At 39.0% G+C, this 14,792-nt stretch overlaps 1 protein-coding gene across 1 annotated transcript in view; it reads right to left on the reverse strand.

The window, feature by feature from the left end:
* The window catches only part of LOC142368457 (phospholipid-transporting ATPase ABCA1), a 157,787-nt gene that overhangs the window by 55,141 nt on the left and 87,854 nt on the right, over positions 1-14,792 (reverse strand). The window contains exons 32-35 of the mRNA XM_075450631.1: positions 9,060-9,154; positions 6,201-6,306; positions 2,427-2,501; positions 496-665 (exon numbers count right to left, since the gene is read on the reverse strand). Of these exons, the coding sequence (XP_075306746.1) occupies positions 496-665; positions 2,427-2,501; positions 6,201-6,306; positions 9,060-9,154 (446 nt within the window). The remainder of the gene's footprint in view (positions 1-495; positions 666-2,426; positions 2,502-6,200; positions 6,307-9,059; positions 9,155-14,792) is intronic.

Below are 14,792 nucleotides of genomic sequence, written 5' to 3' on the forward strand. Positions count from 1 at the left end.
ACCATTGTAATTTGGTCTGGTTAAAGGAAACATAATACAGTTGTTATTTGAGAGAAGCACAAATATGCGCAGCTCTAAACATTCAAGACGAAGGCTGTTAAAAAGACCGACATGACAGAGGACAAAAAAAAAAAGGTCCCAGACCTCCTCTGAATATGGCTTTAACAATCAGATCTAAATGCACCCTCACAAGCTCACAGAAATATGCAGCCACTCACATTCACATCTACAGGCAATTTAAAATCACCAGTCAACCTGAGCTGCCTTTTTTTGTACTGCAAGTGAAAACAGGAGCACCAGGAGGAGAACTACACACACAAGTTAGCAGGTTCAATCCACAAACTGCTCACTTCTTGCTATGTGTTCCTCATTGCACCACCTTGCTGATAGGTTAGATCACTAAATGATACCACATTTCACAATATTAACTAAAATCTACAAAAAGCTGAAAAAAAAGAGAAAAAAAGAGCAATATGACCATTTCTGATGACTCACAAGGCCACAAAGGAGAGCTGTTCCTTGGTGAGATTGAGGGGGTGATTGGAGACAGAGATGCCATACTGGTGTGGATCCTGTCCTACGGGCAGATTTCCTCTAAGGATGCCGTTGCTGGCCACATTGAGAAAGGACACCATGCCGTGCCATGCCTGGTTGTAGAACCACACCTGCCATGGAGGAGACAATCATTTGTTCTGAAAACAGCATGTCGACTCTGCAGTAGATTTAGATGTAATGCATTTGACCTCATTTCAGTTTAACACACATCCAGATAGAATACTGCGAAGGTCCAAAAGATATGCGATGCCATCTCTTATAATCCTAATGATCAGCCATTAGGATCGTAACCAAAAAAAATTACACTACAAGGTACAAACCCCATATCTCAAAAATGTTTAGACATTTCCTAAAATGCCGTGAAAACCTTAAACTGTAACGTCTTCTCCGCTCACATGGGCCCATTTTTCTGCTGCTTTAGGTTAAAACAGACCTGTGTGTCAAAGATGAGAAAGACCATCCAGGAAGACTTAAGGGAAAGGTGAAAAAAGCACCTGTGAAGGTTAGGTGCTGCACCAGTGACTGCGTCATGGCTGTTTGCATTTGTGAAAGTACCACTGATGCAGAGATGTATAGCGGAATTTTAGAGAGACACATCCTTCATCAGGATGACATTTTTTCCCAGGAGGTAAGTGGTTATTTCAAAAGGACAATTCCAGACCTCATTCTGCATGACTAACAACAGCAGAGCTTTAAAGATACACAATGTGTGTGATTGACTGGCCTGCCTGCAGTCCAGATCTGACTCCTATTGAAAATTCATGGAACATCATTAGGAGAAGAATCGGAGAAACAATACAAGGGGCTGTTGAGCAGCTACATAGTTAATAAAACATAGTTAATAAAAGTACAGCAACAGGGCTGGCAAATTTCCCTTTTCATTAATTAGATGTAGCATGTGACATAGCATGCAAGCTGTGGAGTTAAAATATATTTTTTACACATTCTTTTTTATGCAAGTGATTTTCTTGAGTCTGTGGTTGCTGGGGTGCCAAATAAAAAGAATAGATGAAAGAAAGCTGGTGTGAAAGAGGACTCCCTGCTGATAGTACAGTGATAATTAAGAGTGGATGGTGTCTGAGTGCCAGCCTAACATAACACTGCATTACAAAGGAGCATGTGGAGGGATTGGAGTAAACACCCAGACACGACACACGAGAATGCACACGTGTTTTTCTGCCCGTTTGTGTCTCTACTCTTTTACTTTATCTCAGAAAAAGAAATTATATTTTCACGAGAAATCTTTCAGAATTTAAGGCCTCATGTATTCAAGATAATAGTAAAGAACATAAACTTGTTTCCCAAATACAAAAATATGTTAAGATCTGATTTCTACTTCTGAATCTAGTATAAAAGTGTTGTATTGAGGGGAAAAGACTACTCTCAGAAAAAAGGGTTATTGAAGAAGTTGTATATGTATGGGACATTAGTTTCAACAATATTTTCACATTTAAAATAAATGTACAAACGATAAACAGTTCTGCACACTTGTTTAACTTTTGCCTCTCAGAATCATGAAAGTGCAAAAATAAAGGGAAACATTTCAAGGTTGAGCCTCTGTTTGGCATTCTCTGAGGCACATGAAGACATTTGTCTTTTAACAACAGAAAATAATTAATAGAAAAAGTTGAAGGCATTTAATTTGTATTAAGAAGTTACAGCATCGCAATGCATGATTAGGTGATTTGCACAAGTAAAACGAGCAGAATGGTTTTAAGTTTGTGCTTCCCTGCCTCTATGCCTAGTTTCTCTTAATCACCACAGTTCCTCCCCCAAAATCCAAACCTCACTGGACTAATTTCACCTCCGCTATCATCCCGCTTTAATCCCATTCCATTTGATGAAACAGTACCCGACAATTAATGCAATACCTTGACGTTGTCCCTTGTTCCCAGCTTCTTCAGCAGTGTCTCAGCTTGCTGGAGTGTCTGATCAGTCACATTATCCTAATAAAGATGGGGAAAACAAGGAGAAAAAAAAAACAGGAGTTGGAGACTTAATTGGATGCACTTGGAAAACCACCACTGCTCTTTGAAATGCAAAACATGCAGCAGAAGGAGACAAGAATTAAGACTTCTGGAGATCATTTGGGAGCACTGGGCCACTTATTTTAAACAGACTTCAGGAAAAAAAAGAAGTTCCCCCTTGTTTTCTGGCTACTTTTCCCCCTACATTTCTGTTTTATTAAATAGTGCGAAATAATTCAAATTATGACAAATGAGAGAGAACATGAAATACAGACTCACAGTTAGAAGTAATTGCTTAATTACCCAGTGTAGCAATCAGTAAATCACCAAGTGTTAATTTAAGGACAGAAATAAAAAACAAGATATTTTTCAGCAACTGTCTTTTACATTTTGTGTTTAGATGAAGAGATGGAAATAATGGAGGGGTGGTAGACTGGACAGGTTGCATTAAAAGCTGCTCTGCTCCACTCATGTATCTTGTGAAATGAGCCTTGGGATGAGAGTTTGAGATGACAGGCATACGATTTCCAAAGTGGCATGCTGATACCATGCTGTTCGGCCCATCTATAAGAGTGCTGAGGACATTACATGTGTGATATAAATGCAAATGGACCTCCTGTTGGACTCCACCCTCATCAGAAAGCAGATGAAAGGAACGGAAAAGGGGGGGGGGTCAATGTGGCACAGAGTGAAGAGTGATCTATGGAGGTAAAGTGCAGGCGACATTTCTGAGAGAGGTAGGAGGCAGAAAATATGAGAAGAGAAAAATCAAGAAAGACACCCGAGCAATGAATGAGTGTGCTCAGGTGCAAGTTCTTGTCTGCACTGAAACGGGGGAAATGGAGAAAAATTGACAACAAAAAGGCATTTCCAGCTCCTAAGACAGTTATGAAAGGGCAACGGACTGAGGACATCATTCCAGGTCTGTTTTTATTTTTTCCATTCAGCAGTGCCTCACTCACCCAGTCCTATAACACACTGAAAATCTCAGAAATGTGAGACTTTGTGCATTCAGAGGCCCCTTGCCCTGCTTTAGACCCAATCTGCTTCCACTGTTGAACAAAATGTTTACACATAATTTCAGTATTCCATCAAACTCGTCATCCTATTCCATATGAAAATGTCGAAAGAGGATTGTGAGAGAAAAACCAAATCTATGCTGACTGAAGTATTTGTGTTGAATAACAACCTTTCTGTTCCAAGTCTATTCATACGCAGAGCTGAGTACTGACTCCCACTCTTGTCTGTGATGCATCCGACAGCAAAAAAATCAAGAGAATCCATTTTGCATTTTGTGTTTTCACTTCACTCTGGTTTGAATTGTGTGAAGCAGGGGACAGGAGCTCCAATAAGCAGCATTCCTGAGGATTAGTGGTGGCTGAAAAGAGATGAGAAGTGGGCCAGTGGCTGCCTGTGTCTAATCCTTGACAAACTCCTTCCTGCTCAAGAACAATGACAAGGCTGGTTCGGCCTCCAGACCCGGTCAGTGCCATGGCTCATGACACGAGAATAAAGCCACTCTGTATCGGGTGACTTTTTTGGCCAGTATGTCAAAGTGGTCCGTACAGTTCACTGATCAAAGGGTTTGTGTGGCAGTGTATCAATGTTTGTCTGTGTGTATTTAATTGTATTAGAGTCTGCCAGGAAGAAATGATAGATTATCAAATTAAATGATTTTTATTTAGCCTAATTATGCAATTTTTTTAGCACTTAGGCTTTCTTGCTGTTACCATCCTCATTGTGTTTGGCTGCACATACCTCCATCTTGCCCCGCTAGACACAGGAAACGTGATTAGACAGAAATTTCAGAGCCCACATCCCACTTGGCAAAGGTGGCTCGGAGAGCAAAAAACACGCTACTTCCAGTCACCGTCTCATATCACAATGTCTGCCGAGCAGCAGAGAGCGAGACATTTCCCAAGGACAGTGTACCACTTTAATAATAAGGGCTGTAGAGCTGGAACAGCTAATGCCCGGCCATTAGGGTTACATCATAGATGCTGCTCAAATTAAAGTCACATTAGCATCGAGATCTGGGAGACACAGAGGGGCAACATGGTTCGGGATGAGGCCGGAGATGCCTGAGGACAAAGCAATGTGCTAATCTCAAAGCAGTTTGAACGTCTAAAAATTTGAAATGTTAAATGTGTGTGCAAGACAGGGACTGAGAGGGAGATATAAAATTACACAAGGAGGGGGCATTCACATGTATGTATATAATATATATGTGTGTGTTCTGTAATGAATTTATTCACATGAAATTGCATATAAGATGCCAAACAACAACAGGAAGTAAAATAAATAAAGAGAAGAGGCTGCTGGACTGAATGTGCGTTGAAGATTAAGATTTCTTGGTCTTTTCAAAGCAATGCATAGACAACTGCAGCCTGTTGCCATGGACACTCAAAAGTGGATTGAAAGAATCTTAACTTTCTCTCTCCATCCTTTTAATTAATTCTTATTTCTTAATCATTCTTGAATTCATGGGTTCAAAAAGTCCACAACAAATGCGAACATTTGTATCCAAGATATCAAGCTAGCTGAACAAAGAATGCAATTCTCCAATCAGAAATAACACGCTCAAATGACTTCTGGTAAGCTGCAGCCTTGACAGTAGAGCAGCAGATGAAATCTCTCTTTACTCACAGAAGTGGTTGTAACATTTGATGTTGGATACACCAAATGTCAGGTCTCTTTGTACTGTAAAAATTCACAGTGCTCACGTTTATATATAATGCTTTTTGCATGTTAAAAACAAGCATGAAAACCGTTTTCTAAGATTTTTTAAAGCTAATAGCTATGGAATACCTACCGAAACATTAAAAAGGTTGTGTATCATGAAGAATACATTTCTTTCTTAAACCTACAGAGAGGCTTTCCACTAAATTATTTAATTTAGTTTGTTTTAATTGAGAGCGTGCTCAAAGGTGCTTATCAGTATCGAACACAGACTCCTAGAAAAGCTGGAAATCATATTAACTATTAACCAAACAATCAGACAAATCAAAATTTGGCCAAAGTGCATTCATAACTCTCAGAAATAAGCTTCACACATATCTGTCCAATTATTCTAAGATAGGCAATTAAATGACACATGTGATTTGATTTTTTCTTCCTTAAAAAAAAAAGCCGAAATACCGAAATATTCAGCAATGCTTTGAACATAGTTTGAGTTAGACATTCCCTCTCTGCTTCAAGAACAGGGAGGGATGCCTCTTATTGGTGCATTACAACAACGATCATAGTTTGGCCATGCTTTGAATTTAGCGGTAGCCAACTGGAGCAATTAAATGCGCTGCCCCACTGTTGGACTGGTCTGTTCAGTGAGTGGCAGAATGAGAAGCAGCAGACCTGAATGTAAGTGAGAGAGGAAAATGAAGGCATTCTGTTGCTTTTAATGCAGTAAAAATAAGTGAGAACGTAGGTCATACCAACTGACTTCAATTAACCTTTAGCAGCTTAAAAGATCAAGATCTCTGAAGATTGAATGTATGTAGATCATTTTATAGTTTTTCTTTTATTTGTAAGCATAATTCAGTTTAGAGCAAAATAGTGAATTGCATCTTGCATCACTAAAACTTGCACTCAAGTCAAATCTCTCAAGCTAATGACAAAAATACACACAAACCTGTGGTGTAAACCAGGTTGACAAAATCATTGCAAATATCTGTTACATACCAGAGATGAATTGAACAGCACTTTAAGTTCCCCGAATGCAGCTTCAATTCCTGCCTCCGTCAGACGGACTTGTGAGTTGACTGCCCCGACAGAGATTCCTCCATACCTGCAGAAGCAGGGGGGAAAAAAAAAAGCAGAAAAAGAATCAGGCTCAAGTGAAGAGAGTGAGATTTGACTTGTGCCAAGGACACACTTTGGTGCAGCACAAAAATCTGGACCTCTGTCTAACCCTTACTCTTAACAAAAATCATCAGCTGCCCTTTACAAAAGAATAGGAAGAAGATGTAGACTCAAAGTCATAGAGTTTCAGGCCATCGTTATACTGAATCTCAACCATTGGAAAAATATATAAGGCTATAAACGCTACGATTATGTTATGAAAGTTATTACTCCCATTACCAATAATTTTATATCTCTATTTGTCTTGTCGTGTTATTGCGTAATCTAGTCTAATATTAAAAAGCAATACAATAAAACAGACAACTTGGGCCATTGTTGCAAATCTCATTTCAAAGCAATTGCTGAAAATGACTCATTTTGTAATATTGTTTGATATTGAACCATTTTTTTAATCTATTTATAACCGCTACAGAGGGACAGAAAATGCAGGGTTAGAGAGGTAATGACAGAAATGGGTCCAGTCAGTTGGGAGTGAAATCGGATGATGTTATGTAGTTTGTGTCTCAACTAACAGGTTACTGGGGCACCCCAGAAATTGACCACTTGATATAAATTTTAAATGACACCGTTATGAGGTCAGCTTGTGTGACATCTTCAGTAACAAGACAAGAGGTGGTCAGTCACTATCCAAAGCCGTTTCTCAAGTTGCAGCCAATGCAGCTTCATTTATCAGCAGGAGGTTTATTATTAGCTGGACAGTCAATCATCCTGAAAAATGCCAGCTTCATTGTATAAACTTCATATCCCACAGTAGTTCATTTTTTGCGTCATCACTCATCATCATTGCTTCTGTGTTGATCTGAGGTCTACAATATCAGCTTTAAAGCAATTATGGCATTTAGAGCTGTGGGCTTTTCCACCATACTGCAGGATTAAACTAAAACATTTGCCCTCTTTAGGTGTGAGTAGACCCATTCGACATAGGAGTCTTCACAGGTCTATCCAAACACAAGGGCCCATGCAGGTCTGGATTGTTTCATATGGCCAGCTGGGTCATGGTTTGACCCTACTCCTTACTGGACCATGCTGGAGTGGATCTGAAAAGACCTGACAATGACCAGATAGCACTGATCATAATGGTGATGAAAAAAAGTTTACTTTGCATTCGCAACAAAAGAATGAACAGCATGCGTCTTGGCTGGCTTGCTGTCAGAGTTCAGGCCAAAGTCTGGCTTTTCTCAGGTCTGCACGGATCTGGGCCGCGCTTCTCAAATAATTTATATGACAGATTAGATTCTAGTAGTATAGTGATGGGTCTTAACTAGTCCTAACTTTTGAACTCGTGAAAGCCTTACTTGGAAGATCTGGCAATATATGTAAGCTGCCTGGGGGGAAAAAAACTAACTTCCCCATTGGAAAAGTACCGTAGTGATTAATGATTTATATGATTATAAGTTTTTTTTTTTTTTTTTTCCAACCTAAATGATGCAAGGAGTAGCTTACATACGGGATGACACATTTTGTGGCTGTGGAAACTATGCTTCCATATTTTAGAAGGGTTAAATTATTGGTCTGCATCAAGCAAACAATACAACTGAACTGGGTTAAGAAATGTTCAAAGTATTAATAAAACCTGGGAGAATAGTGACAAACCATCATCTTTGAGGAAGGTTTGTCAACAAAAATATTGAATGATTGTAATAAAAAAAAATAAAAAATCAACACTAACTTCTAATAGCGCAAAGTAAGAGCATTTCCATCGGCAAAATACTCATGGTATTGGAACGAAACAGCTGGGGCGCACGAAGAAAACCATTCATCAGAGAGGCTAATCAAAAAAATAAAAGGCTGCAGTTTACTAGGGTCTATAAAGACCCTGAAGCAATGGAAAAAGGTCATGTGGTCTGATGAGTCCATATTGACCTTGTTGCAGAGTGATGGGTGCATCAGACTTAGAAGAGGGGTGGAGGAAGTGCTGCACCCATCATGCCTCCTCTCTACCATATCAGCATGTGCAGAATGAGTTATAATCTTAGGTTGCCTCAGTTGGTCAGGACTATTTTCTGCAACATTGTGCCCCCAAAAACAAGTGGTTAGCCGATTTCCTGAATGTACTGAATAACTAGGTTTCTCCATCAATAGCTTTTTCTTTTATACACTTTATATTAATATGCATGAGCATATTCCATATTAATAATAGCAGGATTCAAAGGGAAAGTGGGAAAGACTGGTTCAGGGAGCATGAGACATAATTTCCACACTGGGATTGGCCACCAGAGTCCAGACTTTAACTAATCAATATTTAACTACATGCCTTGTTTGAACCTTTTGTTGATTTTATACTTGTTCTGCATAACTAAATACACGTGATATAAAAAAAATGTGCACGCAACATGAAGAAGAACTACAAAGGAAATATGGACACAAATAAATAAGCCTTGGATTCATGATTGAACAACCATCAAACTGATGCTCACAATTATTTTCTCTCTCTGTATCAGAGAGTGGCCCTGCAGGACTTGTCAAAAAATGACAACTGCATAATTTTTAATGATGGAAATGACAGCGCAACATGCAGGATATTGTCATTTCAATCAAGCTATTCTCAGGTGATCTTCTAAAAATGGATGCACCAACATCCCAGCAGCACAGTCACAAATTTACAGTCCCATCCCATGTCTGATAGGTAAAAAATATCTTAATTGAAAGCAATGAAAGCTGAAATCACAACAATATTACCTTGTTTTACCCGAGTGCTCAAAAGTCTTGACGAGGAAGTCCGTCATGTTTCGTCCAGTTAAATTCAGCAAAGTGTCTGTTGTGTTCTGGGTTCTCTGTTTAAAAGAGCAAAAGCCAATCAAGTTGGAAAGTTAGCATTTCTGTAATAAATACACCTGAATGGTTAATGACATTTCTCATTTTATTGATCTTAAGCTGAAATTCACATTTAAACATAGTTGTGAAATTCAGGGATCCAAAACAAAATGTCAACATGTAACAGACAGTAAAGTTTCAGCAGGCAGCAGTTTCCTATGGAGTGGTCTGGCTAACCAGTGAAAATAATGTAAATTTCATGCACTGTTACCCTGATTTGGTTTTAGTTCCTGATGAAAAAAAAAAAAAAAAAAATCAGTCTGTCAAGCTGCTTATGTCAGTACTTTTGCCAAGTTACCTCCCAACTCTGTCTGCAGAGTGTTTTTCTGCTGAAAACGACTGCTTTCCGCTGTAAAAAACAATATTCAAGTGTGCAAAACAATAAAGAGCTGAAGAGTTTCATGATAATCCTCTGTGGGTTTGTCATAAGTGACAACTTTCCCATTTTACTCAATCAAGTGCCCAAATGTTTGTAGCTGTAAGAAGCTTTAAATGCAGTATTCTTTTTCCGCGTTTTAAAGTAGTGAAAGACAAACCTTATGAGAATTTTGAATACAAAACATGCAAAACAGCCTCAGTGCCACTTATTTCAGTTCTGGAAAATAAAAAATTGCATTTAGAGCCCCGCTGTGTCAGACTGTACTGCGGCATCCTGAGCAGAGAGGCTGATCAAAGATGGATTCAAGCAGGAATGGCTGCTCAGCCACCCAAAAGCTGATGCAAAAATCAATACTTAAGAGGACGAATATGTTACAGGTGGTATCTGTTCAGGCCACTGTGAAACATATTCTCTCACCCCTTATCATAATAGTCAATTAAGCTTAACTATGGGAAGCCTTGCTGAAATCTAGACCCCTGCCAAAACTCGGAGAGCTGTGTCTAATGGCAAAGGACCCTAATTAGATGCCCCTCTGTGGATGAATGGGTACATTCAAACATCCAATTAAGAGAGGGTGCGACACACGGCTATGAATACATTCCACCTCGTGCAAAGCGATACTCAGCACACACACACACCGCAACCCCAAGCTGCTTTTGCCTTACTTATTTAGAGATAAAACACTAATTATTAAGCAGAGCTATGCTTTATAAAGTACAATTTAGACCCCTGACTGCAACGTAATTTACCAACATACCCCCTAGTTACAAATGGCTTGATGTGTGAGCTTTGGATACATATGGCATGTTGTTTAATCGCTTTATTCTGTGCCAATTAGATTTGTACATATAACCATTCTTGCTTTTCAAATACAACACCATTTGAAAAAAGTTGGGTCTCTAAAAAGTTAGTTATGAAGAAACAAATGCATAAAAAATAAAATTTAAAATAAAAAATAGTACGAAAACATGACAAATTCTGAATTTTTCATTGTATCATGGCAGTCACCAACCACAAGCACAAAAGTACTGGTGTGTGAGGTAAAACGAGGAAGAAGGAAAAAAAACTACAATGAGGAGGAAAATTTTGAAAAGGATAAAAACAAGTTTAAATATGGGGAGGAAAATGAAGAGAATACTAAAATCAGAAGGCAAAGAAGAAACAGATGGAGAAAGCAGAGGAAGAACAGTCCCCATCTGGCTTACGAATCAGAGACGAAGAGGAGGAACGGCACAGCAACCCTGGCTTATCTCTGAACAAACATGCCTCTCTTTGTGAAAGCCACAAGTACTGAGACACAAACAAAACCAAAAATAAGAGCCTGCATGCTCCACTGTGTTTACAATGAGTTTACACCTAGGCCCACAGTCAGTGTGGGTCTAATTATTTTGGACTTGGTCCATATCCCCCATCAAAAAGACTGAAATGGGAACATTATGTGGCTGTGTAATACCTGGGCCTACATCTCTTGTTCATTACCTGGAAACAGCTTCAATGTGCTTGGCATTCTGTACAAGACATCGCTTCTCCAGCTTCTTAGCTGGGGAAGCAAATCAGGGTGAGGGAAATGTAAACTAAGAAGTAATCAAATCTGTTGAATGAGCTGCCATACTTGAGCGCTGCAGAGATAAGTGACTGTGCTGTGTTTATATTAATCTTGGTGTGTTCATATTAATCATGCTGTACCTCTGAGGTGAATTGAAGTTTAATCTTGTTCGTGCATAGAAAAGCAAAAGTGGTTTCTTCTATAACCAAACATGTTTCTTAAAGTTGTACCTGTTTTGCAAGTGGTGAACAGAATAATTGCGTTGACATGCATAGTCATTCAAATCCAGTACAGCAGGATGTGGAAGTGTCAGTAGGCCTGTTGTGGGTTAAAGTGTGTATTTAAGGAGATGCTGTTGACTTCAACACATTGTTCTGTGTTGTGGCTTTATGTCCAAAATGATCATATTTCCACAAACATTTGAAACTAAGCCAAACAGTACCATTACATCATAGCTGGGGTAGTGTTTAGAGCACAGGTTGGGTTACAAACAAGTAGTTGAAACCACAACAAAAAGCTCCTTATACAAGATCGACTTGTACACATCCACGCCCAATGACATGTGTTCATATCTATTCTGTTAATCTGTTATCGCAACAAAGGCAAACTTCTACATCACGCCTCCATTTGCCTCACCTCACAAGTCAATGACTTCTCAGTTTTTGTTTCCCAGCATCCTCTGCTTTCTGCAGAAGACGGCTCTGAACAGGTCGTTTGACTCTAAAACAGATCTGGACATGCTGTGAGTCAAAGTGACAAATCTACTGAGCCTGGTGGAGAAAGGACGTGCCAGCCCCATTTGCAATGGGCAAGTTGTGGACCTGATCAGCACTTAGCTGGATTTGTCCTTTCAACAGCTGTAGGGTAGCTTGTCCCTGAGGTGTAAAACAAGACAACACTGCACAAAAGAACAAACCCAACATCCAGCGCTTTACAGAGCAATATAGAAAACATAACATTTTACAGAAAGTTTCTTTTTTAAAAAGTTTCGTGAGATGACCACATGATCTCACGGCAGAGATAACGGCTAATAATTGGTTTACAGTGCAAAACATGTTTCAATAAAGGCTGACAAACTACCACCACAAAATGTTCCACTTATATCCCTCCTTAAGGCAGCTCACAGGATGATGTATAGGTTTAACATCCACCCAGGTTATTGCTGCACAACAACTGTCCTTCACTTTTTCAGCTTCTCACTCTCTTTTCTACTTCACAAGCAAATTGTCAGGATTAAGAGGTAATTGTGCATGGTTAATAGAAACTAATCTAAATTCTTACTTTCAAATTGAAATAAATATGATTAGCGCTCACACTGAAGTGGAAAATATCTACTTTCTTTTGTGCTAAAAACCTTCTCTCTGCTCTTATTATTTAAACTGAAGTAACATGTACATTCGCTGTTAACAGTGCTAAACAGAGCTGAAGTAATGAGGGAACGTACAGTAAGTGATCACCTCTGTCACTAGGACCATTTCTGCTCTCGGCTCCTTGCTCTCTGGTTTTGACTTTCCATACTTTTTATAACCAGTGGAACAAAATTATAAGTGGTGCCCGTGTGCAGGCAGCGCAAAGTTGCCTTTATAAGTTATTTAGCCTTCTCCTCACTGTCAAACCTCGGTTTCAAAGCTTTATGTGGCTTTATTGGTATGTTCCCATAAGTGACACAAGAAATAATAGTTCTGTCTTGTTGAATGTATGAGTAAACAACACAAAAGTGCATTAAAGAAGCTTTGGGACACCGCTGCCATAATAAATTCAACACTTTTAACATTACAATCCTTCCTGCAAACACTCTGGCTGAAAGACTTTTGTTTAGGCATTTAATCCAACAAGCTAATGTAGGTAGCACACAGACGTGTCTTTTATCTCAGCACAAATGGTAAGCTAATGGCCAACTTCAGTAGAGTGATAGATGAGGCCAAGCAGGGTAATTTGCAAGCAAGCTGTAGTTAGGCCATTTTCAAAATGATAAAGACATCAATCGTAATGCGGTGAATGTGTCTGCTTTATCAATTCCTCTGCACGCATGACTGCCTATTCATCTATGAAGGTTAAATATCGTCAGTGAACGAGAGTCGATACTTCAGAATTGATAGCAAGCCTGCCATTACCATGGAAACAATGATTTCACACCATCTCCTGTGGTGCTGTGTCCATTTTTCCCCCTTTTTCTTATTTTCTGTAGTTACTCAAGGGAATATTCGGAGGATCGACAGAATAAAAGATAAATAAAGGGGAAGAAAAATCTCATGTGAACCTGGTACACTTTGTCATGATTTATTTAGCTGGGGAGTCTTTCAGGTTTAAGTGAATACATCTTCATGATGTGCTTCACTTCCATGGGTGGTTTCTACCATGGACTTGAGGAATAGATTAATGGCTCTCTACTATGTTGTACAGGTTAGCAATGGAGTAATAACATTATATTCATAAATTTGGTGGACATACTTGCGCATCATGTGTGCTTTATGCATTTTTTTATGTCAGTCACAATGTTTATTATACCTAACATGCAATTATTTTCTTTCTGCACATATTATATTGGCACTATATTTGATAGCTACACGATACACCTAACAGTAAACTGTGTTGTGACCCATCTTTAACAGTAGAGGCACCAAAAGTTGGAGAATCAAGTGTGGAGGGTCTATACTTTCACACAGTCTAGTATGCATGACATGTTTTAATGAAAAGTCCCCATTTCATCACAAAATCAACGTGTATTGTATCATATCTCTACCATCTGAATTCACACTATCACAGGAACATCAATCATTTACAGTTTATGATGGAAATTGATAGCTTGAGGCCTTACAGGCTCACTGAGTTACAAAAATGGACCCCTGCCAAATAAATAAAGCATTGCTTAGCAGTGAAGATGATGAGTGCAGAAAAGTGGCTGTTGAATTCCTTTGGTCAAAAGTGGAGATGACACCAATCACTTTGCTAGGTATCATAAACTCAAGTTCCTCAAGATGGTTCCTATGCCAAAAAAAAGGGCTCCGATCAATATATTCTTAGAGGATCTTCGAGAGCAAACAAAACCAGCGAATACAACCAGATATAGGAATGGTCTGTTTTTTATTTTCTTTGTATTTCTCCCCCCCCCAGTACTAAGCAGCGGAAACTACCAAATGCTTTTGGCATGGCAGGATATAATAGAAACTCAGTGAAGTAGCAAATACGGAGCATTTTATAAGTTAAGACAAAAAGATTTAGGTCTTTAACAACAGTCAGAAAGAAGAGGCCCCATAAATTAAACAACACAGGGGTGTTCCAAAATTAATGTATGGAGGGACAGAAATGGTGTAGATAAGAAAAAAAACCCTGAAAAATACTTTATTCTTCCCCCGTGTGGGGAATTCAAAAATGAAAGAGGAAAATATTGAAAATAAAGGGTCAAAAAGACAAACTGTAATGGCCCAGCAGGGTATCAGGTAGAAACGGTGCCCTCACACGCTATGCGCCTAAACACCAGGGACCGAAAATAGTTTACAAAAGGGGCAGTTCTCAAGTTTGACTGTCTCAACAATCATTCTTTACAAGAGTCCTGGACAGTTGCTCATTTTAAATGTACCTCAATTGCCTTGTCACAGAAAGAAGCACACAGCAAGACTCAACAAATAATTACAAATCCATGCAGAGTGTGAAATACCATGTTACATGGTAT

Source organism: Odontesthes bonariensis, chromosome 19 (genome assembly GCF_027942865.1).
Source record: "Odontesthes bonariensis isolate fOdoBon6 chromosome 19, fOdoBon6.hap1, whole genome shotgun sequence".
Classification (NCBI taxonomy): domain Eukaryota; kingdom Metazoa; phylum Chordata; class Actinopteri; order Atheriniformes; family Atherinopsidae; genus Odontesthes; species Odontesthes bonariensis.